The 27,320-nt window shown below is 35.2% G+C and overlaps 1 protein-coding gene across 8 annotated transcripts in view; it reads right to left on the minus strand.

Annotated features, from left to right (window-relative positions):
* Window positions 1-420: 420 nt before the first annotated feature.
* The window catches only part of LOC117577906 (solute carrier family 41 member 2), a 41,654-nt gene continuing 14,754 nt past the window's right edge, over window positions 421-27,320 (minus strand). For 4 of the 8 annotated variants that reach the window (XM_034262944.2, XM_034262937.2, XM_052004386.1 and 1 more), the window contains 7 exons: window positions 7,818-8,170; window positions 5,240-5,564; window positions 4,756-4,902; window positions 4,529-4,676; window positions 3,535-3,740; window positions 3,311-3,459; window positions 421-2,701 (listed from right to left, as the gene is read on the minus strand). In XM_034262944.2, coding sequence (XP_034118835.1) covers window positions 2,498-2,701; window positions 3,311-3,459; window positions 3,535-3,740; window positions 4,529-4,676; window positions 4,756-4,902; window positions 5,240-5,564; window positions 7,818-8,170 — 1,532 coding nt within the window. In that variant the 3' untranslated portion in view covers window positions 421-2,497. Of the gene's footprint in view, window positions 2,702-3,310; window positions 3,460-3,534; window positions 3,741-4,528; window positions 4,677-4,755; window positions 4,903-5,239; window positions 5,565-7,817; window positions 8,171-10,338; window positions 11,786-22,581; window positions 22,938-27,320 lie in introns of those variants that run through there. The other 4 variants (XM_034262914.2, XM_034262921.2, XM_052004354.1 and 1 more) reach the window with 2 other exon arrangements.

Genomic DNA, 27,320 nt, shown 5'->3' on the forward strand with positions numbered 1-27,320 from the left:
GTGGAAATTAGGCAGACCTTTCGAATATAAATAAATTTTATTGTGATTGTTAATAACTGCATCTAGTCAAATTTAACAAACTAACACTATTAAAATATTGGTAAGTTATAAGCAAACTTATTATGTTGTTGTTGTGTGAAAATGAATGTCCACATTTGCAAAACCTTAGTTTGTACGTGAGTGCAAGCGAGTGCAGTCTATTGTTAAAGAAGGCATTCGTTCATCATGTCTCTCACACAGACGCACTTATTATATATGTACATGCATATGTACATATTAGAGTAGATGCTGCTAGTAAGAGAGCAAAAGAGAGTGAGTGCAAGAGCTCTCCTTATTTTGTTTGAGTGGTGGACATTCCAATTTCCTTTTTTCCTTTATTCTGCAAATGCTCATATGTATATAAGAAGATAACAAGGAAAGTAAAAGATATTAAATTCAATTTAATAGAGCTAGTAGTTTGCTGATAAAATAAAATAATTATAACTATGTTTGCAAATTTCAAACATATACATATCAACAATTTTCAACTCCCAAGTCTTTTGTATTTAAATTTTCTCTTAGTTTATGTCAACTAGTGCAATTGAATTTAATTATTCTCAACGATATTGACGTGACAGCTGGGAATATCATTAGCAAGCTCTTCAGCTGGTTCGCTCGCAGGCGAATTGTCGCGTTGAAGTCCCTCGCGCTGCCTCTCGACAATATCAGGACTCCAGATTTGGCACAACATATCTTTCATGCAGCTACGTATATATGTTAAATGGGGGCCAGCCAATTTGCCATCCTCCTTCCTCTCCAGGCACATCAAATTTCCGCTGGAAGAGCCCTGGAAGTTCTTGCTGCAGTCCTTGTGCGCCATCTTTGGAATTTTGTTTATGGAATTTAAAACCAAAAACAAAGAGGAGACGTTAAAATTTAGTAGCTCTAATCATAGAGGATTAACACTGTGCTTGCTAGATCACACAGTTGGAGAATTTTAGATATGTCCCTGGAAATTTCAAATTCTATGTGCTAAAAAAGCAAAAGTCACGACGATTCTTTGTTTATTCCAACATTTTAATTAATTGTAATTATTGTTTCTTGTGTTACACAATAATCATGCTATGTTTATGAATTACATTTATTTATTATAATTATTGTTATTTTTATTTTTATAATTAAATATCGATCACATTTCCTTTCAGAACGTCTCATCATTCCCTGTTCGCTTCACATAACGCACAAACAATATAATTTATAATTATTATTACATACATTATTACTGCTTTTTTTTTCTTTCTTTTCATATACTTCATTTATCCATTACGTACAAATACACAAATAATCTTCAACTTAAATTATTTTTTACAATTATGAAAAACAAAAATTCACACACTTTCGCTTTTTATTTTTGAAAATTTGCGGCAATAATAAATACGTATGTTTATTTATGGTTGTGTTTTTCAATTTTGGGAGGTGCGTATATCAAAAAAAAAAAAAAAGATATTGAAAAAAATATACGTAATACTACAGTTTAAGGAAAAAAAATACATAATATAAAATTATAAAGCCAAATTTGCAAAAATCAAATCTGCGCTAATACTATATTTTATTTATATATTATTAAAATTATGTATGCCATAATTATAATTAATTATGGATTAAATTAATCATAGTTTAGCTGCTTAAATAAGGTGTAAGCCGCACACAAAACAAAACAAAAAAAATAATAATAATAATAATAAAGAAAGGAAAAGGAAATGGAAAGGGGGGAAAAAGGGTTAACAGAAGAACAAAATCCGGTATTGTTTTGCTTGTTTTGTTTGTTGTTGCTGTTGTTAGTTATACTATTTTCATGCACTTGGCTGCCCTTTGTTGTCGAGCTTATTTTAAATGTGTATAATATTGTCCTAAAAGCCTTAAAAAAATATTACGCATCGCCATGTCCAGGACATAGGCATAGACACCTCCAGACCTATTTTTTGCAAATTTATAATAGACTCGTACATAATATCTGGGTGGAGCAAAAGGAACACAAGCAAAAGCCATGTGAAAGCTACGTAAAAGGTTTTTTTTGTTAGTTTTTTTTTTTTTTTTTTTTTTTTTTTTTGCATCATCATCATAATCATTCTCCTCGTTTCAGTTTAAACATTCGAAATATTTTGAAAATATTTGCATAAATATGTGTGTTGTGTGTGTGAGGTTTTGGTGTCTTGCTTTAGTGTGTTTGTGTGTGTGTGGGTGTATGTGTATGTGTGTGCATAGATACGTAGTAGAGTTTCTATGTTTGAATTTAGGTACATTACAGTTCTTTGTATTGTTTGTTGTGGTTCTTGTTGTTGTAGTAGAGTCTGCATTAGATTAGAGTAGTGGTTGTTGTTGTTGTTGTGTTGTGTTGTTATCGTGCTAACTAAGAGAGTGGGCGTGCCATCAAAAGCGATGCCAGCCAGATCCCACACAGCTATGTTTTTGTTTTTATCGTACAGAGTAGAACGCGAGTAGTGCAGAAGACGTCGCTCTAGTTGGGCGCATTCAATGTGTCCATATTGGAGCCATATTGCATGCCGACCGACATCGTAAAGAGCCACGCGACAGCCAACAGACTGCTGCCCAACAGATCGCCCAGCGCCGTCAGATATGGTATGGCCGAGTTATCCGGATCGATCTTCCACTTCCACATGGCATGCACTATGATATGCGCAATATACAGCAACAGCATGACCTGCAAGCGAAGAGAACAGCATTTAATATTGGGTATTTCCACAGTACAGGAAGGAAAACAAGTCAGAAACAATGAGGTTTTATTTTAAAAATATACCAAATTATATACCACTAAATATTAAAATATACCGAATGACATGTAAAATATACCATAGAGGTCAAAATATACCAGATTGTCAGTCAAAGCAGCTAAGATCCGATTTTAGTAGGCGTAATTTGCTATACAGAAGTTTTTTTTAAATAACACCTACAATTTTTATCCGATCGTCACCAAATAGGAATCAGGAATCATAAATATTATAGTAATTATTGTCTATAATGAAATTCGACTCTTAATAATTAAGCTTGTTGTCGAATTGAGGAGGCGGAAGTGGGCGTGACAAAAATTTGATGTGCGTGCAAACCTAACAAATGCTGTCGAAAAAAATGATAGCTCTTTCTCTTATAGTCTCTAAGCTCTAGGTGTTCATACGGGCAGACGGACAGACAGACGGATATGGCTATATCGTATCGGCTGATCAAGCACAAACATACTTTAGAGGGTCGGAAATGACTGGCAAATTAATAATACCCTTCTATTCTACAAAAGTACAAAAAGAGTGACACTAACCTGCACCAAACTGGCGACAAGATATGATAGCATAAACACCCACGTCACTGTTGTAGCGTTCATGTTGATGTAGTCAGCCACAAAGATGAAGAGCACATTGCCAGGTATTGACATGGCAATCAGAATGCGAGCCGTCTTTGCATAAGGAACTGTTGAAAGAGAATATATAATTATAGACTTACTTAAGTATTGAGAACTATTCGTAGTTATATGCAAGTACTTACCGCCTTTGAACAGTGCTCGCCAAGGCCACTCGACGACCTTTGTGTGCGGTGGTATAATGCCAATTATTGAGCTCTGATGCAGCATCGTCGATATCTTGCTGGCCTGCACCGACACCAGATTGCCGCCAATGCCATTAATGATCGGCTGAAAGACGACAAAACCATTGAACACCTCCACAGCGGCATCGAGTACCAGACCGCCAAGACTGCAAAACAAAAGAAGTAGATCACAAGTTGGATTAAATGAAATGATAAAGTACAACTCAAGTGTAGATCACAAGTTAAAGTTAAAAGAAAATGAAAACTGTAAGTTTAAATGCCGAAAATAAATGAAAAACTTAAAGGGTAAGAGCAGATCAGAATGTGGATTTATAGAAATGGAAAACTACAAATGAAGTGTAGATCATATGTTGATTTAAAAGGAATGGCAAACTACAGAACAAGTGTTGATCACAAGTTCGATTAAAAAGAAATGATAAAGTACAACTCATGTGAAGGCGAAAAGTTGAATTAAAAAGAAATGGAAAACTTTAAATTTAAATGTCGATTATAAGTTGGATTAAAAGAAAATGAAAATTACGAATGAAGTATAGATCACTAGTTGAATTAAAAGAAATGGAAAAGTACAACTCAAGTGGAGATCACAAGTTGAATTATAAAGAAATTAAAAACTGTAAATAAGTATTGTCCGTCAAGTCAAGGACAAGCGTTAAACAACATCGTATTGGTGTTTTATAAATAGATATCGGTGGCAAAGTACTATAATAATCAATCAATCTCATCGAATATCGAATATATACATTGCCAAATTTAGCACAACTTATGCCCGTTGGACATGAATTGGCACAAAACTGTCTCTGTTTTTGTGATTATTGGTTAGAAATTAGAAGTGCAAATCACACACAAATTGTGCTTGTCATTCGGCCCAATTCAAGTGGCTGTCCGAGTGGCAAATCAAAGTTCGCAGATGATGATGATGATGATGATGACATACCCGCTGATGCAGAGCGCTGAGAGCACTGGAACCCAGCCGCTCTTCAGCACCGGCCGCGTATATTCGTTCTTCAGCACAATGACGACCCACATGGGCAGCAGCACCAGATAGCAGGTGACCACAATGAAAGTGATCCACAGATGGGTTTCTGCAACGTGTGTAAAGAGAGTGTAAAGAATGAATGTAGAATATTTGAAGCTTCTTTTGCCGTCGTCTGGTTAACGTACTTATGTGCTCGTAGAGCAGCGAGGCAATGAACGACAGCAAACTGATCGAGACAACATCACCGATGGAGGCAGCTAACGGCGTGGCCAGATTATCCGGATTCAGGCGATACTTTTGCGAGAACAGTATTACAGCGACCAGCACGAAATCTGTGGCAATGAAATAGACGAAAACTGTTTATTAAGCTATTTAATATTATAATATTTTTAACCTAATAATATTTATTTTAAAATACAACTATTTAGTTTGCATTTTCAAGTGAAGCGAAAACATGCTCGAAACTTACAACTGGTTTGTGTCTTTGCTAAGCACTTGTTGAACTACATGCTATGGTTTGTGTCTTAACTACAAATTAGGCGAGTTATTCACTAATTATGATTTTAAATAGTTATCTCTAATCATTTCACATTTAAATGCCCTGCACTCTTAAATTTAGTGAAATATTGAAATACATAACAAACACAGATTTCTATATCGTTGACTCACCTAGCACAAAACACGATGAGGTGGCCGTAAACATGGCCGAGGCGGTCAAGAGCATTGCGTTCTCAAAGTAGAAGCTGCCGGTCATCGCAGCGCCAACGCTCATGGCAAACATGGCCACCAGAAAGGAGGCAACTGTGGCCTGCACCTGCACCAGCGCAATGTTGCCCACAATCATTCGCACCACATTCGAACGCGACGTCATATTGCCCAAATTGACTTGTGTGGAGAGACGCGAGGCGAGGCACATGTCCAGATTACCCTTCAGACCGAGCAGCGCCGGCACCAGAATGAACAGTTCACTCACATTCTTGAAGACATACCATTTCTGTGAACGATCACAAAAAACACCAACGAAATTAGTTCTCGACTCTTAAAAGTTACAAAATTATCACATAATTACTAAACAAGTAAGAAAGCAGCAGTCGAGTGTATTCGACTGTGAGATACCCGTTACCCATTGTGAATAAAAGCCAAAGAGTGCGGTATTATTTATAAAATATACTGAATTAATATACCACAAAAATATTTAAAAAAAAATATACTCTCTTTTTTTGTATATTTATAGAGTAATATTTTAAAAATAAATCATAGAGTGCAAAGTATACCAACCAAAACAACTAAGACCCCTATTAAGTGAGCCTTTTTCCCCATACAAATGTATTTCTCAAATAACTTCTACAGGTGGGCGTGGCAAAGTTGTTTAACAATCTTGATCTGCGTGCAAGCATACAAAATTATATCTCTATCTCTTATAGTCTATGAGATTTAGATGCTCATACAGCCGGACAGACGGAGGGACAGGCAATCAGAGATGGGAGAGTGTTGACGCTGATCAAGAATATATATACTTTATAGGATCGGAGATGCCTGCTTCTGCCTGTTACATACACAAATTTATAATGCCCTTCTACTCTATGGGTAGCGGGTATAAAATATATAGAATAGTATAGCAATCAATATACTAGGTTGCGATTTATGGCTGGGCAGTAAATAGAAGGAGGAGCAGATAGTGGCGTCACCATTGACAGCGAGTTGCTAGCTGGGCTGCTTCACATTTCGATCTGATATTTTGAGGATGATTACTGGTTATAGGCGGGCTTGGGCCGCCCTTAACTGCCTTGAGACCAGAATTTATGATCAATTAGCAGTCACATAAATATTTCCAATGTGCTGAAAACAATCTTCTTTTTTTTAGTGTGCCAAAAATACGATTCTTTTGTCTCGACTTTTAATTTATTTCCGCCCAAATTACTACCGAAACGAATTATATTTAAAATTTTATTGGTTACTAAAATGTTGCACTTGCAAGTTGTAGAGAAGTGTTGTTCTCGATTATTTTTAAAGTCTGTGCGCAGTTGCTAAGCGAATGCAAATTTCAATTACTTTAGGGAAGATCTTTAACTTAAATCACAATTCTAAATTCATTTCGAGTTGTAGATAAAGTCTGTGACTAGCATTAAATACGTAAAATAATTATAAAATTGAGTTCTCAGTATTAAGTTTAATTAAAATTAATTTTCTACTATTAATTGTAATGTAATAAAGTTTTAAATGTTTGCCACATATTCGATGTGACCTTCTTAGTTCAAAAGTTGAAATATTTTTCCAACCATTTTATTAAAAAGAAGTAAAAAAGTCGAGTGTGCTCGACTGTGAGATACCCACTATTTATTTTGAATAATAGCAAAACAGTACGATATTATTCTTAAAATCAACTAAATAATATACCTCGAAAATACAAAAATATACCAAAGGTCATATTTGGTATATTAGAAAAATATACCAGATTGTTAAACAATGCAGCTAAGACCTCAAAAGTTTTTCTTAAATTGATGATTTAAGGACAATTTTCAATTTGTTGAATATTTAATTTCGTTTCGAAGACGATTTATCTACTCGTATTTGTGTGTTGACTGTCGTAATTGAATTGATTAGTATCTGCAAATGGGTTGGCGATAAAGTCAAGAGTAATGGTCAATTAAGTGACGTTTGTGGCTGGCGACAATGCGGAGCGCACTGCAAGTGATTTGATAATTGAATGCAATAATTAAATGCGGCACTTAAATTAAAGTTGATGTACATTTTAGAACACAGCTGGCAAAAGCTGGTCTATGGACTGTGGTTAGTGGGTGTCGTGTCTGCGTCTGCGTCTGTGATTTCCTTTGTTTTCTTTTTGATATCGAGTCGAGTTTTTCACAGACAGCGACGAGACGGAGATGGAGACGGAGACTATATAAAGTGCCTTTTGTTGTGTGTAACTTTAATGAGTCGCCGCGACTGTTATTAGATTTTACAATTTAATTTGCGTGTCATTTTAAATTTTTTTTATCTACCATCTTTGCATTTGCGCAATGTCAATGAAACAATTTATGAGATTTATCAGCTGTTTTTTTTTTCGTTTTTTTTTTTTTTTTGTGTTCTGACTAGATTTGAGCAACAACGAATCAACGATCGCAGCGCGTCCATCAACCCATTTGTTTTGAATGGACAGCCAATTAGTTGGCTAATCAGCAGAATGGACTTAATCGGTAGTATGTATAATATTTAGTATTTGTTTGTGGATTATATAGTACATTACCTCGACGCGACCGAGCACAATGCCCGCTCCGATGGTGCCAATGCCAGCGAGAAAGAACGGTATCGATACCTGCAGCAGGATCGTTGTCCATTTCTCCTGTTTGATGCCTGGACGATTCAGTGCCAACTTCTCCTCGGAGCTGCCATTGATGCCCGCAATGCTGCACGCATCGGCGGGTATCGCTCCACCTGGTCCGCCACCTGGTCCATTGCCACCTGGTCCGCTGCCTCCACCGCCGCCGCCGCCCGCCGCACCAGGATCCGGTTCAGAGGATGCTATGGACGTCGTGATGATTGAGCTTAGTGAACCAGTTGTCGAATGTGGAAGGCCGGACAACTTCTCATTGTCGGGATCTAAGAGAGTGAGTCACAAAGAGAAAGAGAGAGGAGAGGGGGAAAAAGAGGGAGTTGGCGTTAGTTGAGCTTCGCTTCTATCCACAATTAATTGCAGCGCGTATTTCAGCCTAAATAAAAAAAATATGTATATACGTATAGAAAGAGATGGAAATATCAAAGTGTGCGTGTATGTGTGTGTGTGTGTGTTTGTGTTTGAGTGTGTCGCATGCAACTAAAGTCAAGAGCATTGTGCAATTAGCAAGACAATTAATTAACATCACTATAAATGATGAGTATTACTTCTGAGCACCCCACGAAAAAAAACAACAAAAACAAAAAAAAAAACGAGGGGCTACGACTTGAATTCTTTCTGTACTCGACTTCTTCTTACTGCTTACTCTTGTTGTTGTTGTTCGTTACGTTTTTTGATTCTTTAGTTCTCTCTGTACTCGTCGTCGTCTTCTTCTTCTTACGTTTTTTGCCCAAACACGTTTGCGCTGACAAGCGAATAGAACATTTGTTGTTTTTGTTTTTGCCTTATTGTTGTGCGTCTGTCTCTGTGAATTTTTGTTGTGCCAACTTCATAAATTACAAATCGTTCGTCCATAAAAACAGCAACAACAACAACAACAACAATAACAGCGTCGAGACAGACAAAGAGCATGCAATAATTAATAAACATTTTATATGTTTATCTCTTCCATAATAAACATGCATAATAATACGGAGTACTATTTGCGATTGTGCGATTATCAAATAAAAAAAAAAGGTAATCATAATCGTGAAAAAAATTAAATACAAATAAAATCTGTCTGTCGCTATGTAGTTTTAATTGTTGCAAATTCTATGCCAAAGCTCAAGCGTAAATCATTTATGGCAACAACTGTAACTTTAAGTATAGTAATAATATAACTCTTGACATTCTATTTATATCGCATAGTTATTTATAGTGAATGTGAAAAAATAATGTGAAAAACTTGCTGACATATGCTGTATATACTTATTTAAATTGTAAATCAAGCAATGATTTTTTTTTTCATCTTTAAATATATTTTTAAACTGATTGTATTGTTATTTAATGTATGTATTTGTATTTTAGTTATTATATGGCAAAGCTCAAGCGTAAATTATTTTGTTGTAAAAACTGTAACTTTTACTACATAATAATTCTCAGGAATTACTGTCTTCTATTTTTGTAGCGTAGTTATTTATAATGAATGTGAACTTGCATCATAAAATTTATTTTTAAACTGATTGTTAAGATATACAATTATTTCATCAATTGCATTTGAATTAATATATAGCAATGGATATTGAAAAGTAATTGATAATGATAATGGTAACGTATACGCAATTTTATTACTGTATTCATTTTCTGAATTAAACATAAGACTTCCCCTATCAATATGAGTTTGTTGTATTGTGAGTGAGTAATTAATTGAATTATGAGTATGATTAGCAAATCGAAAATGAGGGAGCGTGATTTATTTAAAGTTACATTAGCTGATAATGTTGCGATCTCAAAAGCATCCAACAAAGTCAAAGTCAGTATATTTATGATGCCCGATAAAAGAGAATGGCTTTATGACCATTGTTTGAGCATATGAACATAATCGGATGATAGTCAAACTATAGACTAATTATTATGGCAAGGTTAATTTGAGCTCAGCAATACTCTAATAATAAATATAAAGTTAACAACTTGGCTTATAGATAAAGCCAAAAATAAAAAACGAGCGAAATTAAAAAAATTGTGCGAAAGAGAGGAGAGAGAGAGAGAGAGAGAGAGATAAAAAGGAGAAGGCGAGTGAGTGAGAGTGAGAAGAATAAGATCAAGATAGGAGAAATAAAAGAAACATCAACGGGGCAACAGTTTGCACAGCACGACAATCGCAGCAGCATATCATTATCGTTATCGTAATCGTTATCGCTATCGCTAACGCTAACGCAACTGTTACTGGTCAGTTGTGTGGGGGAGGAGGATGTGGAGTGAGTGAGTGAGAGAACGCTACTAATACAACGAAATACTTGATGCTGCTGCTGCCTGCTGTTGCTGTTGTTACTGTTACTGTTACAGTTTACAGTTACTGTTTGCCGTCTGTTGTTATTGTTGTTGTAGTTGTTGCTGCTACTGCTGCTGATGGCAGCTGGCAGCTGGCAACTGTCGGCGTCGTGTCGTCACTCACCGTTTCCATTATAGATGGTAAATAACTTGTATTTATCATCCAAAGCCGTGTCTAACGGCGTCGTTGTGGTCATTGTTGACAATTGTTGTTGGTACAGTGGTGGCGTGGCATATAATGAGGACGTTGATGATGTGTTGTTATTGTTGTTGGTGTTACTGTTGTTATTGTTGATCGTGTTAATATTGATGGTGGTGGAGGCGGGCGGAGGCGTTGCCAACACCCCATCATCGGGCCCAATCTCGGCGGCTTCATTGTGTGCGGCATAGGAGGAGAGGCGTCGCACATTCAGCGGTGATAGCGATGATTTCTGTCGCTGCTTCAGCTCATTTGGCGTTGCAATCGGCAGCTGGGAACTGGGACTGGAACTGGAACTTGGATTGGAAGGGGAACTTGGACTGGAACTGGAATGGTGGTGGCCTGCTGTATTCTGTGGTTCTTGTTTCTGCTGTGTGAGGTCGAGGTTGGTGAGGCTTGTGTTCTGCTCATCATTTCGCTGCGACATTTTTGCATTGGTCAGTTGTGTGTGTGTGTATGTGTTTGTGTGTGTGTGTGTTTGTTTGTGGAATGACTTTAAGTGTGCCCAGCAGCTAAAGTTATGTGGCCAAAAATGCAGCTGTGTTTGCTTTCTTTGTTATGTGAGTATTCTCAGTTGCACAATGGAAATTCATTAAGTTAACTACAATCGTAACTAAACACTTGCTAAAAAAAAATATGTAATATGAACTAATCAAGGTGCAATAATTACAATATAGAATATATTTATTATTTGCGTATAACTATTAAGGTTTTTTTTTGTTTTTGTTTTTTTGCTTAATTATGCTGCATTAAGGTTTTGGCATATTTGCGTGTGCAAAAGTTGGTTTTTTTCTTTTTTTGCTTTGCTTTGCTTTTAAGGTTCTCAGTTTTGGAACTATCACTGAACAGAATCGAATATCGAATCGAAATCGAAATATATATATATATATCACACAATAATTGATTGACTTTTTCTATGCAAAAGTTGTAATATATAATAAATAAATTAAACAGTTACGATGAAAGTGAGTTGTTTTCTTGTATTTGTGTTTACGTTTTTTCTATTAGAATTATTATTATTTTGTTTTTTGTTTTTTAAATAGTTTCTTTAAGGTTGATTAAGGAAAATGCGTGAAGAATATATAAATTGAATAAAAATGTTATTGAAAGAACCAAAGTCGTTTCGTTTACATTGTATGTGTTGGTTGGGGTTGGTGTAAGTGTGTGTGTGTGTGGGTGTATGCTGGTGTATAGTGTAGTGTGTGTGTGTGTGTGTGTGTGTGTGTAGTGTAGTGTAGAGTATTGAGTCCTGTGTCCAGTTCGTTGTTGTTGTGCGTCCTGTTCTTCGAGGCGGGTGGGGGAGATGGCGGGTTGAGTTGTTTGGGGGAGCAGAGAGGAGGACAGAGCTTTAGTCACCGGACCGTTGATATGGCTGCAAGCAACAACATAACGTTCATATTGTGTCGTTTTTCTTCTTCATCTTCATTGTATTTGCATTTCATGTTCTTGTATATTTGTGTATTTTACAGTTCATAATTATCAATGGAAATCAATGGAATAAAAACCAAATGCATTTGCAAAAAAAGACTAAAGTATCAAATAAATAATGCTGTCATAAAACCAACACAACATTTTTGTTTGGTGTTCGTTTTCATTTATACTATTAAACACTCGAAAGGTATTCTTTATAACAAAAAAACAACATTAAGACTTTTAAAACAACATATTCTGTATAATCATTTCTAAAATTTTCCATAACTAATCCAGTTTATTTTGTATTTGCATTTTTTGAGCTGCTCAAAAATCCTGCACTTCCGTCAATAAAAAAGAAAAGAGATAAATTTTTTTCTCTTTTATTTTTACAACACATAGTAAAAACTAAAACCGCAGTCGATTAATTTTTTGTGACGGCAATTTGATTTCTTTTATTTGTGTGCACGAGTATATTTCATATAATTTGTTTTGATTTGTTTTTGTGTTTTGATGTTTGTTTTTTATTTGCTTTTTGTTGTTGTTGTAGTTTTTTTTTTACCGACAGCTTGCAGGGACCTGTTTTTTCAACGAATCGAGTTTGCCGGCCCACGCATTTGCTATTTGCATTTGCATTAATGAAAACATTTAAACAGCGCATTGAAAAGCAACCAGTTTCGGCCATCCACAAAAAAAAAGTGAGTAAAAATACAAAATGGTAAATGGTAAAAATGACAAAATAACAAGTAAGAAAGCAACAGTCGAGTGTACTCGACTGTGAGATACCCGCTACCCATTTTGAATAAAAGCAATATATTTTGCGGTATTTTTCAAAATATACCGAATATACTGCAAAAATACTAAAAATATACCAAATGGTAAGTGTGGTATATTGATATAACACCGCATTCAAAATATACCATAGACGGCACAATATACCAGATTGTCAGCCAACGCAACTAAGACCCCTAGTAAGTAGGCGTTTTTGTCTATGCAAAAGCATTTCCTTAATAACTTTTTATCTGATCGCAACCAAATTTTCAGGAATCATAACTACTATAGTTATTATTATATATACTAATTCGCAACTCTAACTTTAAAATTACGCTTGTTATTCGATTTTTTTGATTTGCGGGGGCGGAAGTGGGCGTGGCAAAAATTTGAAACAAACTTGATCTGCGTGCAAACATAACAAATGCTGTCGAAAAAAAATTATAGCTCTATCTCTTATAGTCTCTGAGATCTAGGTGTTCATACGGACGGACGGACAGACACACAGACACACAGACGGACATGGCTAGATCGTCTCGGCTGTTAACGCTGATCAAGAATATATATACTTTATAGGGTCGGAGATGCCTCCTTCTACCTGTTACATACATTTCCTGCCGGCACAAAGTTATAATACCCTTCTACCCTATGGGTAGCGGGTATAAAAACATGCAGCTGCAATAGACGACGAAAACCTCCCAGAGACCCAAAGCCAAGCCAGACAGATCAACAAATTGAGGCGACAAGTGAGTCGACTCGCCTCCACTTCACTTCACTTCGTCTCACTTCAGTCCACTCCACGCGACTCGATTGGACTCGTATCGAATCCGACTATCGACGACTATCGCTGGGCAATGGCAACGCAGCATTGGCAGCAAGCGTGTGGCGTTTTCAAGTTTATGGACTTTTGACAGGTTATCCGATTAGATTTCGGAGCGATCATTGTTCCGACTACTGCTGTTGCCGTTGCTACTGATGTTGCGACAGTTCAACAAAGGCCTGCTATTTATAGCACCTCAATCTAGCTGGTCAGCAAATCTTTCAGCTTATCAAGGTAATCGGAAACTCGGTCACACGACACAACACGACGATCGTCGCAAATCAACGGCTAATAAATCAATATACACACACACAATGCGATTGCCAAATTAGAAAAAGTACATTTTAAGCCGCCAAAATGTCTCAGAGACTCATCGAGCATGCTGTCATCACTTATACACAGCCACGCCCCCTTTCCACAACACATGTTTTGCCGAAAAAACAATCAAGTTTAAAGCCATAGTCTATCTAATTTTCGCACACATGTGAATTACTAGAATATTTAATGCTGATTTAATGTTGATAATTAAATTAGAGTAAAACCAAATTTGCAAGTCATTTTAGCGTACTAAAAACCCCAGTGCTGCTGCCCCCATAAATATTCGTCTTCTGGTCACACCTAATAAAAGTGCTTTGCAAGTCGAGCACACTCAACTGTTTGTTACTCGCTCTCGCACATATTATTGTTCCATGGAAGCGCCATAAAAGTGCCGTGATTTCGACTAATTGTACTTTTTTTTTGTTTTGTTTAAGGGCAACCATTAACGAAACAGCTGTAAAGCTAATGAAATTTTTAGTATAGTTTACTTTTTTTTTTTTTTTTTTTTTTTTTCTGCGAAGAGTTACAAACTATATATGTTTGTATATATGTACTAAATGAGTAATTCCGGGAGAACGCGACAAAAACAAATTCAATTTTATTTGAATTATGTTTTTAAGTATTGAAATGTCATATTAATGTATAGGAATAAAAACTACAGTAATAAAACAAAAACTATTTGTTTAGACATCGTTGTTTTTCTGATTGCAAATAAGTTTTTAAGTATAGAAATGTCGGGTAATGTAAAAACTACAATAACAAATCTTTCTGTTTAGCTTTTTCAGGCTTTTTTTATGCAAAAACTCTTTACTTTAGGGATATACTTAGTCCTCCATAAAGTGTTCTTGTAAACATTTGTACCAATAAATTGGCATACAATTAAAAGTGATAAACAAGAGCACATTTCAAGAAATAAGTATATTTTAAATACAAAATATTTGTAAATATCCGGTATGACATTGTGGGAATACCCCGGAATACATTTAGTATACGGAAGGGATGTAAGTAGTTGTGGAATCTAATCAGTGAATAGCTTAGCGACCTAATCGCTTTATTAATTTTGTTTTGTTGGAAAAAAAAGTAAGAGCTTTGGCTCACAGGGGCGACATGTGCGAATACCTGCACTAATTATTATTTATGCACTTAAGATTGTAAAAATATAAAAAAAAATAACCGTTTCCTCACAACTCGGAAGAAGTGTCAAGATATGAGGAGCAGCGGCACACAAGTTAGTCATCGAGCAGCGGTTTTCAATACCGTCGCAGGCCTCATGGAAATTCCAGCACCTTGAATGAAATCAAGTGGGTGGCAACATAACTGAATTAGAACTTGGAAATACCCTATAATAAAGTGTGGCCACGATAAGCGAACGAAAACACACACAATTCCACGCACTTTCCATAAGGTGAGAAGAACTGTTGGGTATGGGGATGATAAGTGTTCGGGTTTTCGGGTTCGAGTGTGATAAGTGTATCGAGCCATGAGCCTCTTTGTCTGTCTGCCGATATGAATATATGTATATACAACACAAGTAGTAGTACTTCGATCTTGAACTTTAACTATGCATGCTAAAGTATTAGGCAAAGAAATTATGGACAATAGACTGCACGATTCCAAGAAGTGCGCACTAAATGCCACAATAACAACCGATTGGAGGAGAATGATAGCAAATATTTCCAATATTTGTGAAATTCAAGTGCCTGATTTACGAACTGGAAAATCTTGGCTTTTCGCTTATCGCTCAAGCCGTTGCCAACATTAAGTGACAGGGGAACACACACACATTCATTCAATCAGACAGGCTCGAGATGATGATGGGTTGTACTTTTGTATTTGCTGTCATGATGATATCGCTGTGATAAGATTCGACAACTTGTTGTACTCAATTGCACCAACACACACACGAAAACAGATCAAGTATTTGTTATTATTGTTACACGCTGCTCTACACGACTTATTTACGTTAAGTTACGTTACGTATACGCCCCGCATCAAATGGGCTAGTCATTTCGTTGAAGACAGCTGAAACGACGACGACAACGACGACGACGACGTCGGGCAATTTGCCTAAATGATGGCAGTTTTAATGTCGCCACGTTCAAGTTCAAAGTCAACAGCTAGTAAACACGTTATTGGCTTATGCGACGGCAACAACAACAGTAACAACAACAACAACAACAGTAGCTCAGCTTTTAGCTAACAAATTGGATGACAAAGAGAGTCAAACTGCCGATCGCGAGTAAATCAAACAAAGTAGTTGCCCATTGTCTCTAAGCTCTCGAAATGATCTCTGCTCTTAATTGAACTGTCACATAATTAAGTTGCGCTTTGCTTTTCGATACATTCCAATACGGAACACGAAATTGTGTAATTTATTCACCCGCAACAACAATTAAGTAAGCTTCCAAGTTAAGTGTGCTCGACTATGAAATACTCGCATTAAAGAAGAATCTTTTATTTCTCTTTGCCTCACTCACTTCTACTACCTTTTTACAAAAATATTCAAATACAATTCTACTATCTTTTTACAAAAATATTCAAATACAATTTTTATGTGTTTTTTTTTTTTTTTTTTCGTTTCCTCTGCTGCAGACAAAGTTCACCAGCAAGTTCCCCCCTTAATGGATTTGTTATGCGTTAATTGTTAATTGCTGCAATTAGTTAAATTTGTCAATTTATTATTTTATCTATTCAACATTTTGCTTTTCGGTCTTTTTGTGTGGCTTTTTGGTTTTTTGCTGTCGGTTTAATTGATTGTCAGTTGCACAATTCGATTATTCGATAAAAAAAAAACAAAACACAACGAATATAAATAAGGATTAGCAACAGAGAGTTAATTACCCAGCAAATGATTTATGACATCAAAATATAAACAAATCAAAGATTATATCAGTTAAGACCCCGTCGTGATTATGCGAGTACTCAATAAACTATATGCGAGTACTCCACAACAAAAAAAAAAAAAAAAAATTATATACTTTACTTTTTATGAGTAGCCACGAATACATATTTATGGAAGCTCGTGTGAGATTCGAAATTCAGTTGAGATTTGATCATTTTTCTAGCGTTTTGTTGGCTTTCAGCTTTTGAGTTTTTGTGGTTACGTCAATTGATAGGACGGCTAACAACCAATAGAAATTCAGTTGGCATTTGTGACATTTGTTGTTTAACACCTGCCTCGATAAGATTACAAATGATCGCAAAACTGGTAAAAATGGCAAACGCGCAGATCTCAGAGACTGACGCACAGGAGTCCGAAAACTTTACTCCCCCCTCTACACCACCACTCCAGTTGATAATGCCAGAGGGTCATTATCAATGATCGCGCAAGACAAGGCACTACAAGTAATTTGCCACATTTTTTATTACCATATTTTTTGCAACAAATTCTTTGTCTTTGGCAGCTTCAAGTGGGTGAGCTCACAAGTTATCTATCTTCTATATATACAAGGTTGTTTGTGCCGATTGAATTACTCATGCATTCACCGAATGAACTATAACGGTAAGAGCTGGGAGGCTGCATTTTTAGCTCGTGCAAAAAGGCTGGGTTTTTAAAACTCCAAAGGTTTTGATGTGCTGCTGTAGCATAACACAATTCTGTTATACTTTTTGTGAATTACTTGAATAAAATGAATAGTTATGGAAAACTTTGGTAAGAGCTGAGAGGCTGTCTATTTTTGGCGCAATATATTTTGGTCGAGCAATAAGACTGAGTTTGTAAAATTCAAAATTAACAAAGAGTTTGTTGTTCATTAACAAATTTAACAGAGTTGAAAAATTTTGGTAAGAGCTGAGAGGCTGAAATTTTTGGCACATTATTTTCGCCGTGCAATAACGCTTGGTTTTCGAAAATCTCAATTTTAAAAAGCTTTTATTGCTCAACTGTCGAAAAACACAGCTGTGTTATACTTTTTGTGAATACTATATAGTAAATGAAAATTGTTTTAAAACTTTAAAGCTAGAAGGCTTCAATTTTTCGTGCAATAAGGATTTTATAATAAACATTTTACTTTTTATACTTTTTACTCATTAATAAAACATTGGTAAGAGCTGGGAGGTTGCATTTTTCATTAATATATTTTGGCTAGGCAAAAAACTAGGGTTTTCAAATTACTAAATTATTGAAGGATTTTAACTGTAACTTTTTAACTTTTTGTAAACATTAGATCTTGTTTACCAGAATTTCATTAAGAATATTAATAGTGATGCAAACCGTTTCGAATAAAGGAGGCCTTAAAAGCACAGCGGGAGGCTGCAATTTGTAAGAGCAATAAAAGCTGATCGTAAATCAACAAACTATCATATTGATAGTAATAAATTTCGTTTCTTTTTATTACTATTTGGAGAGCGCAGGCGAAGCTGCTTACTGCAATGAAAAGGACTTTGGGTATTCAATTTGCAGTTGCACTATAGATGAACTAGTGCTATAATAATTAAAGCCGAACTGGTTCTATTTATATTTGCCTCAAGTTCCTTTGCACTTGCACGTTATTTCTTGTTATAATAGCCCCTCGCTTGGCGCACTTGAACTGAACCGAGAACTGTTCCTGATATGATATGTGACAACTGTCGCCGCTTAATGGGCTGCTTGCCTCAGTCTCGTCGCTGGACTATCCCCAGGAAACCCGACGTTAATTCGCAAAACGTGAACGATATGTGCGCTGCCTGTTAATTTCTATTTATTTCCATTTATTGTGATTAAGTCGCCGTGCGCTCAACTCGTCTCGTCTTGTCTCGTCTTGTATTCCAAGCACTATTTTTGTGTGCAGCCATAAAGAGACACATGCTCGTATGAACGTCCAAGTTCCCAGGCTTTTAATTAAATGCTTTGGTTTTGGCATTCGAAATGTTTCTGTTTCTGTTGCTGTTTCAGTTTCAGTTGAGAGTGCCGTCGTCTGTCTCTTGCACTAATTTGTAAGCGACGCGCAATCAAACATTTAATACTTATTAGTTTTTGAATTATCCACAATTGGACAAATTAAAAGAAACGCCTAGCGCTGGCCATAATAATACAACTAGCAGATACTCTTTACTCTACTCTACACAAAGTGCAGTGTCAATCACTGATATGCTACGCTTTTTATCACACAAAAGTTGCAGCTCATTATTGCGGCTATTACACGGATGAAGTAATCGCCTAACTGTTGCATTCTGTTTCAATTATCTAACGTTCACGTTCACAGACGCGACTCTGTCTACTATTAATAGTAAGTAGATGTATTTCACTCACTCACTCACTATATCAGTTAGTCATCTATGCGCAGCTCACGAGCTGTCTGGGCGAACATGTCGGCTACGTAACATTTCATTTCATTGAGATAAAGCAGTAAAACAAAAAAAAAAACGAAAACCTGCACATATGCAAATTAAAGAGACCAAACACGTGAAACACAGCCAGCATGTGGATGCCTCTCTTCGTCTCTCTCTCTCCGTTCCTCTCTGCGCTCCATCAGCTGTTGCATATGGAGAGGCGCGATGGAGACCCAAATGAATTTGAATATGCATTCGCATTCGTATTGCACATTTGCATTTTTCGATGTAAACGAACTTTGATTGCAAAGTGTTGAACAAATTGCTTTCAAATCGAAATCAAATCAAATCTGATAATTGCCTACAGATATCCGAGTGTCACATCTGTTGCTGTGGGATAGACCTCAACTCGACTCGACTCCACTCAAGTGTTTGCTAATTGAATACATCTATTTGCATAGACAAACATAAGATATCTTATGTCCATATTATTCTTAACGCCATCGACACAATGAGCTTTTCTATTGAAGAAAGATTGTTTGCTTATTTCATTCTTATTCACTTAACTTTATTGCAATTTATTTGGCAACAAGTTATTTGTCTTCTCTTAGTTCTTTTTTTTTTTTATATAAGATATGCTTATATTTATTCATTATATTATTTTGAGCAAACGTTTTTTTTTTTTTTTCTTTTGCCCAAAACGTTGTCGTTTCCTATGACGCAGGTGAAACTGCGCTCAATCATTTTGAATACGTCTTTTGATTCAAGTTTATTTTGTCCATAAAGTGTCTAGCAACATTTTAATGAATGAGTCCGAGAATGCGAGAGCGAAACAGAGACACAGAAAGAGAGAGCGAGAGAGAGAGACTGCGGAGATTATATTAATTTTATTGACCAAATAAAGAAAATAAACAATTATTTTTTGGGTGTCGTTCGTTGACGACGTCATCGAGAGAAGAAAACGAATCAAACAAAAAAAAAAGTGTCAAATGCAACAAAATTCAGGTGAAAAGCAAACTGGAAATGTGGTCGAAAGTCATTCAACTACAAGTTCATAAAAAAATGGTAATAAAATCAAATAAAAATATAAAAAACATACAATTGAAGACGCGCGTCAGTTTGAATACAAAGTGAAATTAGAGATTCTACTTAAACTGATCTGAATCTTTAAATATAAAACACAAAGTTCTTTAGCAGTTGAATTATTAATCGTTGCTAATCAGTGGATAATGATGCAATCTACTCATAAATTTACTAGCAAAGAAAACAACAAAAATAAATATAAAAACTGCTTCGATTGCAGAGTCATCTCTTTGTCAAAAACATTGATAAAACAACCGAAACGATAGAAGACTCTTTTTTGTTAATACCTGGGTATTATAGGTTTGTGTCGAAAGGAAGTGATAGGCAGAAGGAGACGGATATATATTTATATACATATTTGAAATATGTATATCGATATACCAAATCTAGAGTTCGGTATATTTCACTACTTTTTTCTTAGGGTCTTATAGATGTATATCGATATACCAAATATAACGTTTGGTATATTTAAATATTTTGTTTTTAGTTGTAGTTTAGTGCTTAATGGTATATTATTAATATATTACTATATCAATATATCAAACATAGGCTTCGGTATAACTCAGTTGTTTTCCTTCTGGTCTTAATTGGTCAGGCTGATAATCTAATATATTTAGTATATTTTGGATAGAGTAGGTAGGTAGTAGTATAGTATATTTAACTATATTTTCCTTAGGGTCATAGTTGCTCTGGCTGACTATCTAGTATATTTAGTACTATATATATACTATATCGATATACCAAATATAGCCTTTAGTACATTTTTAGAATATGGTTTCATCGAAAGTGTAGCTTATTAACTGTTAGTATTTGATCGCGATTACTATTTGAAATGAGAATGCACTGTGTTGGCGTAAAGAGGAATAATCCTAAAATCAAGTGCAGCTGAGCTGGGAAGCTGCTCATTAGCAGCACGCAGCACAGTTAAACAAAACAAAAGAAAAATTAAAGTAAAATAATAATGAGAAATTGTGCACAAAGCAAATAGTTGAGGTATATTTCGAGTCGAGTTGAGTTGGCCCAGTTTTACTGAGGATCTTGAAAGACAAATAACAGTTGCACTTAGACAACGACGACGACAACGACAACTTGAAAGGCGTATAACAAAGTGTGTTATGACACAGGGCCACCACAAGTGGCGATTGGCCATTGAGACTATCCATAGAACTTGAGTAATTAGGCGATTCGAGGCAATAATATAACTACACAACAAATAACAAATAACAACAGTTATGGCGCAACGGGCGACCCCAACGATCCATCGATTATGGTTATGCATAAAATAAGGCACAACCCCGACTCGACTGCAAAACTATTCACGTTGAGTCGACTGCAATTTGGCCGTGAAAATTAAAACGAAATGCCAGCAACATAAATTAATTGTGATTATTATTATTATTATTTGTATATTGTATTGTTTCTCAGTTATATCTTGAGCAAATTGATATTAACTATGCATTAATTAAAACATTTTTATTGTATTTCTTTCCAAAAGGGCCTCACAAAACCAAAAACCAAAAACCCAACCCTAACTCCAAAATATAATAATACAAAAAAATTAAAAAGAAAAAGAAAAAAAGAGCGATGCGAATGTTAAGGTTGCATTTTAAATTGTAAAAATTGTATAATTAATATCATTTATATTTGTTGTGTTTCTTGTTTTTTGTGTTTGTGTTTGTGTGTTAGCAACAGTAACCAAGTGAACTGTATTATGTTTAAAATGTTACCACTGGGCATTTTAATTGCTTTTATTGTTGTGCTTGTTGTTGTTGTTGTGTGTATATATATAGATATATATATTTCTTATTGTATTTTTATTTATTGCATGCGAATCACCTGCGGCCACCATTCGTTTTTTTTGTTTAATTTTATTGTTGTATTCTTTTTTTGACTTAACAGTTTTTTGCATTTATATTTATAGAAGGTAAGTGTTGCTGCTTTTTATGTTATGCTTCCAACACGAAGTTCAAGTTGCAATTCTTAAGGTCAAAGATAGATACTACGATAGATGCCTAGAATGTGGCAAATTAGCAAATGTACAAATGTTCAAAAATCCATAAATACATAATTAATAGCCATCTGCGAGCGGTGATCGCTGATCGGTGATCGGTGATCAGCAAAGAATGCCAAACTGTGAAACCAATCAACGCTAACGATCAATCGATCGACTGATCGATCGGATCGTCTGATCGATCAGTTAAAGCAGTTAACTACGCGGATTTTACTTTCGAGCAAGGCCAAGACAAAGTTGGATGTAGAAATGTTTTAGCGCCTGGCGCTCTCGCTGTCTCCCATTCGAGTGTTCAATTAAGTGTTAATTTGTTCATTCTTTTGTTCCTCAACCTAACAGATGTGTTTAGCTAACAACTTGAATAGTTATTAACCCTCTACAAGTGCGCTATTTTCCATTGATTTCCGCCTGCCTTTCTTTCCACCTGTTGCCAGCTGATTGGCAATTTAAGTTTTCTTCTTTTGTGTGTGTGTTTTTTTTTTCTTTCTTTGCATTCTGGGCTTACTTTTTTCTTTGCAGTTGTTCCACACTTTGCACTCACTTTGCACTTTGTCAAATTGTTGTAAACTTGACACGAATTTAGCACTTGATTTTAAACATTGTAATTTTATGTTGTGTTTTAGAAATTTTCAAATTTGTGTAGAAGGCGCGTTTCTGTTGTTTGTTTTATTTGATTTTTTTTAGCACAAACAAAAATAAACAAAAAAACACAATTGGCAAAAAAGGGTTTTTATTATCGTACCGCGGGGTTTGGTTATTAATTTTTTAATTTCATGTGTTATAAATTGTTTAATTTGGATAGTTGTTTATGTGTGTGTGTTGATCTTTCGCTCGCTGGCGACGTCGTCTGCACCGTACGCCGGGATATCGTACACTGAATGTCCAAAGACGGCAACAGTTGTTATTATAACGCGTCAAAGCGTTTCATTTACCGTCGACAGCGACGGCGACGTCAGCAGCGACTGCGACTGCGACGACGATGTGAGAGAGCAGCAAGCAGCAAGCAGCGAGCGACGACGGCGACGACGACTTGCGATCAATAAGCCCCAAAACGACGGCTAAAACTGCGAGCCTCCCGCCGGGCAGCGTGATTGGCGGCAATCAACGATCAGCCAACGGCCACTTTTGGGATTTCGAGGCAACAACTGTTGATAAGCTGGCCAAGAGCAAGAGCAAGAGTTGTGCTCACACACACACACACACACACACACAAACACAATATCTTATCAATAGAAATCAAGTTCAGTTCGTGTGTTGAGTTAGTCAAAACCAAAAAAAAAAAAAAAAAAAAGTGACCAAAAAGAAATCAACACAAAACGCGACAATATCAATGAATGAAAATGCTGCCAGCGTCGACGCCAACAGCGACGTAGACGTCGACGTCAGCTGCGACAGCAAAGCTTCGTGTACACCGTTAGAACGAAGCGAAGCGAACGAACGAACGATTCGCAATTGGCATCGCGATTCGGATTTGGATTCGGATTCGGCTAACATTGCTTTGACAATCATCATTTTTGACAGTTAGTTGGCTCATTACTCATTATTAATTGTCACAGCACAGCACAGTGCACATGGGGCGTATGAGTGATACCCGCTGTAATCAGGACTAAACGATTGTTGCACTTAATGGCAATAGCGACGTGCCTCGAATGTCGCACGATCCGTGCATTAGCGTATGATTTACTTGCAACTCGTAAATAATTAACTAAGCTGTAAATAAATTTCAAATTTATTTTCTACACTTTGCGATTGAACTCACAAAACTCTTTGTTGATTTGTGACCCCAAATTGAAAGTTTTTTATTTTTGTGCTGTGTGCTGTGTTGTATGTTTTGTGTTGTGAGAAAACACGGAAAGCATTTTAGATTTTAGGTCAAAGTGACGCACGACACAGTCGCTGCCCCGAACAATTGGATTTAGCATACTTATTGTTGTTATAAACAATCTAAAGTGCAAGACAGAGAGAGCGAGAGAATCATAGAGCGAGCAAGCGATAGAAATACTCGTCAATCCAAACGATCACAAAGCATATATATATATAGACAATGGACAAATCCAAAACAATCGACATGTTCGCTTGCCAAAATCCAAAATCCAAAAAAAAAAGCATCAAATACACAAATCCGAAACAAAAACTGGTTTGTTCGCATCCGGATAATTGATACAAAACGCGTAGGTCCACAAAAATAAATAAATAAATAAAAAAAGCAAAAAAAAAAATAGAAATAAAATAAAATTAAAAAAAAAAAAAAACTAACGATCGCTTACGCTGCTTTGTAAGCCCCTTGGCTTTAATTAATAAATGAGCAAACTTTATTTTTTGCTCTTCGCTTTTTTTTTTTTTTTTTTTTTTTTGTGCGCACCATCAAAAAGAATGGATGAATTGATCTTTGGGTGCAGGATGTAGCGAAGAGCGATTGAAGAGTTTGTTGTTTCATTCATTCATTCGATTCAACTTGATTTGCTACGATTTCGAGCTTGGGAATTGAGATTTGGGAGACACTCAGCGAAATTGACGGAGATGACAAGAATAGCGATCATAAATAAATATTTATAAATAAAATGGAACGCAAACAAAGTAATCAATAAGATCAACACACAACACAACAAGCAAACAATTTATGTCTAATTATGGGAAACCTAAAATTATCAATCAATTATGCATGTTATTCAAAATTGGATGTCAACACTTTGGGTGATCATCCGAACTCTGCTTTTATTATTGTACAGTATTATTGCAATCAATCACGATTGTAATTAAAAAGTTGTGAATATTAGTCAATATGCATATATTTATAACAATCAATTTAATCTAATCACCACTCGAGGAGTATCACACAATTTATGATTCTTATCGAAATTGTAAATAAAAAACAAATGCTATTATTATGCTGTTCAACCAACACACACACACGCACACATTGAGTAAACACACGCACACACAGAAATCAATGCAAATACTAATCGAACGATATTAACGACAATACTAATTAAGATACGACAAAAAATGTACTCGCGTATTAATTCAGCGAAAACATTAAATAAATTAGCGAACAAGTGAAAGCACAAAAAAAAAAACAATTATAATAATGCTACCGCCAACAACAATAATGAATCATAAACATGTTCTATTTCAAGTCGAATTTTAAGCTATACATTTCTAACGAACTGATATCTTATTACCCAATTCACTTGAACTTAATGATAATTGATGAAATTTCGAAAACTGGAAAGAATTTCAAATTTGTTTTCAAAACAAATACATTTTTAAGAAATACTTTTAAAAATATGTTAGATAATATTTTTCATTATCAAAAAATTAAAATAAGAAGTAATTTTTCTTGAATATTTACTTAAAAGTTTAAGTAAAGGGAATGGAAATAATGAAATTTTAAAACTGGAAAGTATTTCACAATAAGATTCTTTGATTTCAAAAAAATTTCATTTTTTGATGATTATGTTTTGGCGTATATATACCTATATATATATATATATATCTATAATCCAATCGATCTTTTGAATAATTGAAGGAATAATTCGAAAATTGGAAAGTATTTCAAAAGGACAAGTTTCTCAGTTTTCAAAACAAATTTAATTTGAAGAAATACTTTTAAAAGTTTGATGGTACAAAATTAATAATTTTAAAATAATGAAATTTTAAAACTGGAAAGTATTTCACAATAAGATTCTTTGATTTCAAAAAAATTTCATTTTTTGATGATTATGTTTTGGCGTATATATACCTATATATATATATATATATATCTATAATCCAATCGATCTTTTGAATAATTGAAGGAATAATTCGAAAATTGGAAAGTATTTCAAAAGGACAAGTTTCTCAGTTTTCAAAACAAATTTAATTTGAAGAAATACTTTTAAAAGTTTGATGGTACAAAATTAATAATTTTAAAATATACCAAAGTAATGTACCGCAAAAATACTTAAGATATACCATTGATGAAATTTCGAAAACTGAAAAGTATTTGAAATCACGATTCCTAGTTTTCAAACAAATTCAAATCTTAAGAAATTCAGTTTTTGGTAATTAAAAGTGTTTGTTAATTGCGATTCTATTTTTAAATATGACTCTCGGTTTTCCAACAAATTTAATTAAGAAATTCCAATTTTGATATGTATAAAAGTTTTGGCTAATATCTTTGATTGTACAGAAAGAAAAACCCTAATCGATTACTAATTAAAACATAGTTTACATCACATTTATTTCGAAAGGGAAAAAAACCCGAGAGATAAGTCGGGGAAATTGGCACAAATTCGATACTTCGAAGTACTTCCAGGGAGGCGTCCCACTTCTTCAGATTCTCAGAGGCATACGTGCTGTCTATATAGACAGATGATAAACACAAACAGTACTAAACATATAAGTATACAAGTCGAATGACTCACGACACTTATAGGAAGTACTATCTGCGCCCCCAGAGCATAGACAATCGAAAATAACCTGGCAAGGGGACTTTTCGTTCCACCAGATATGAGATAATAGCACGAGATCTGACTACCTGACTACCTGACAGACTGACTAACTGATTGCTATGCATATGCTTTCTTAATAACCCCGAAAAAAACACAAAGGCGGAATTCTCACAGTGCCAAGTTGAGGGTGGAGATTGGACGGTCACGTAAGCACTGAAGACTGCATTGCAAAGGCGAAGACAAAGACGAAGAGGGGAGACAGGAGCCCCCCTCTATCTTTGGGGCGGGGACTTACACGCTGCACATATTCGTTTCTCGTTTTGTATGCATACCCGTTTATCCAAAGGGTTGAAGGGCATACGCGACACAATGCAAGTAAATAAAGTCAAAGTAAAAGTAAAAGGCAAAAAACTGCAGTCTGGTATGTTTTGCAATATATGGTATATTTCATACTTTATAGTATATTTTGTAATCTGTGGTATATTTTGTACTCTATGGTATATTTCATACTTTATAGTATATTCTGTAATCCATGGTATATTTTGTACTCTATGGCATATTTCATACTTTATAGTATATTTTGTAATCTATGGTTTATTTCATACTTTATAGTATATTCTGTAATCCGTGGTATATTTTGTACTCTATGGCATATTTCATACTTTATAGTATATTTTGTAATCTGTGGTATATTTTGTACTCTGGTATATTTCATACTTTATAGTATATTTTGTAATCCATGGTATATTTTGTACTCTATGGCATATATCATACTTTATAGTATATTTTGTAATCTCTGGTATGTTTTGTA

Source organism: Drosophila albomicans, chromosome X, assembly GCF_009650485.2.
Source record: "Drosophila albomicans strain 15112-1751.03 chromosome X, ASM965048v2, whole genome shotgun sequence".
Lineage (NCBI taxonomy): Eukaryota > Metazoa > Arthropoda > Insecta > Diptera > Drosophilidae > Drosophila > Drosophila albomicans.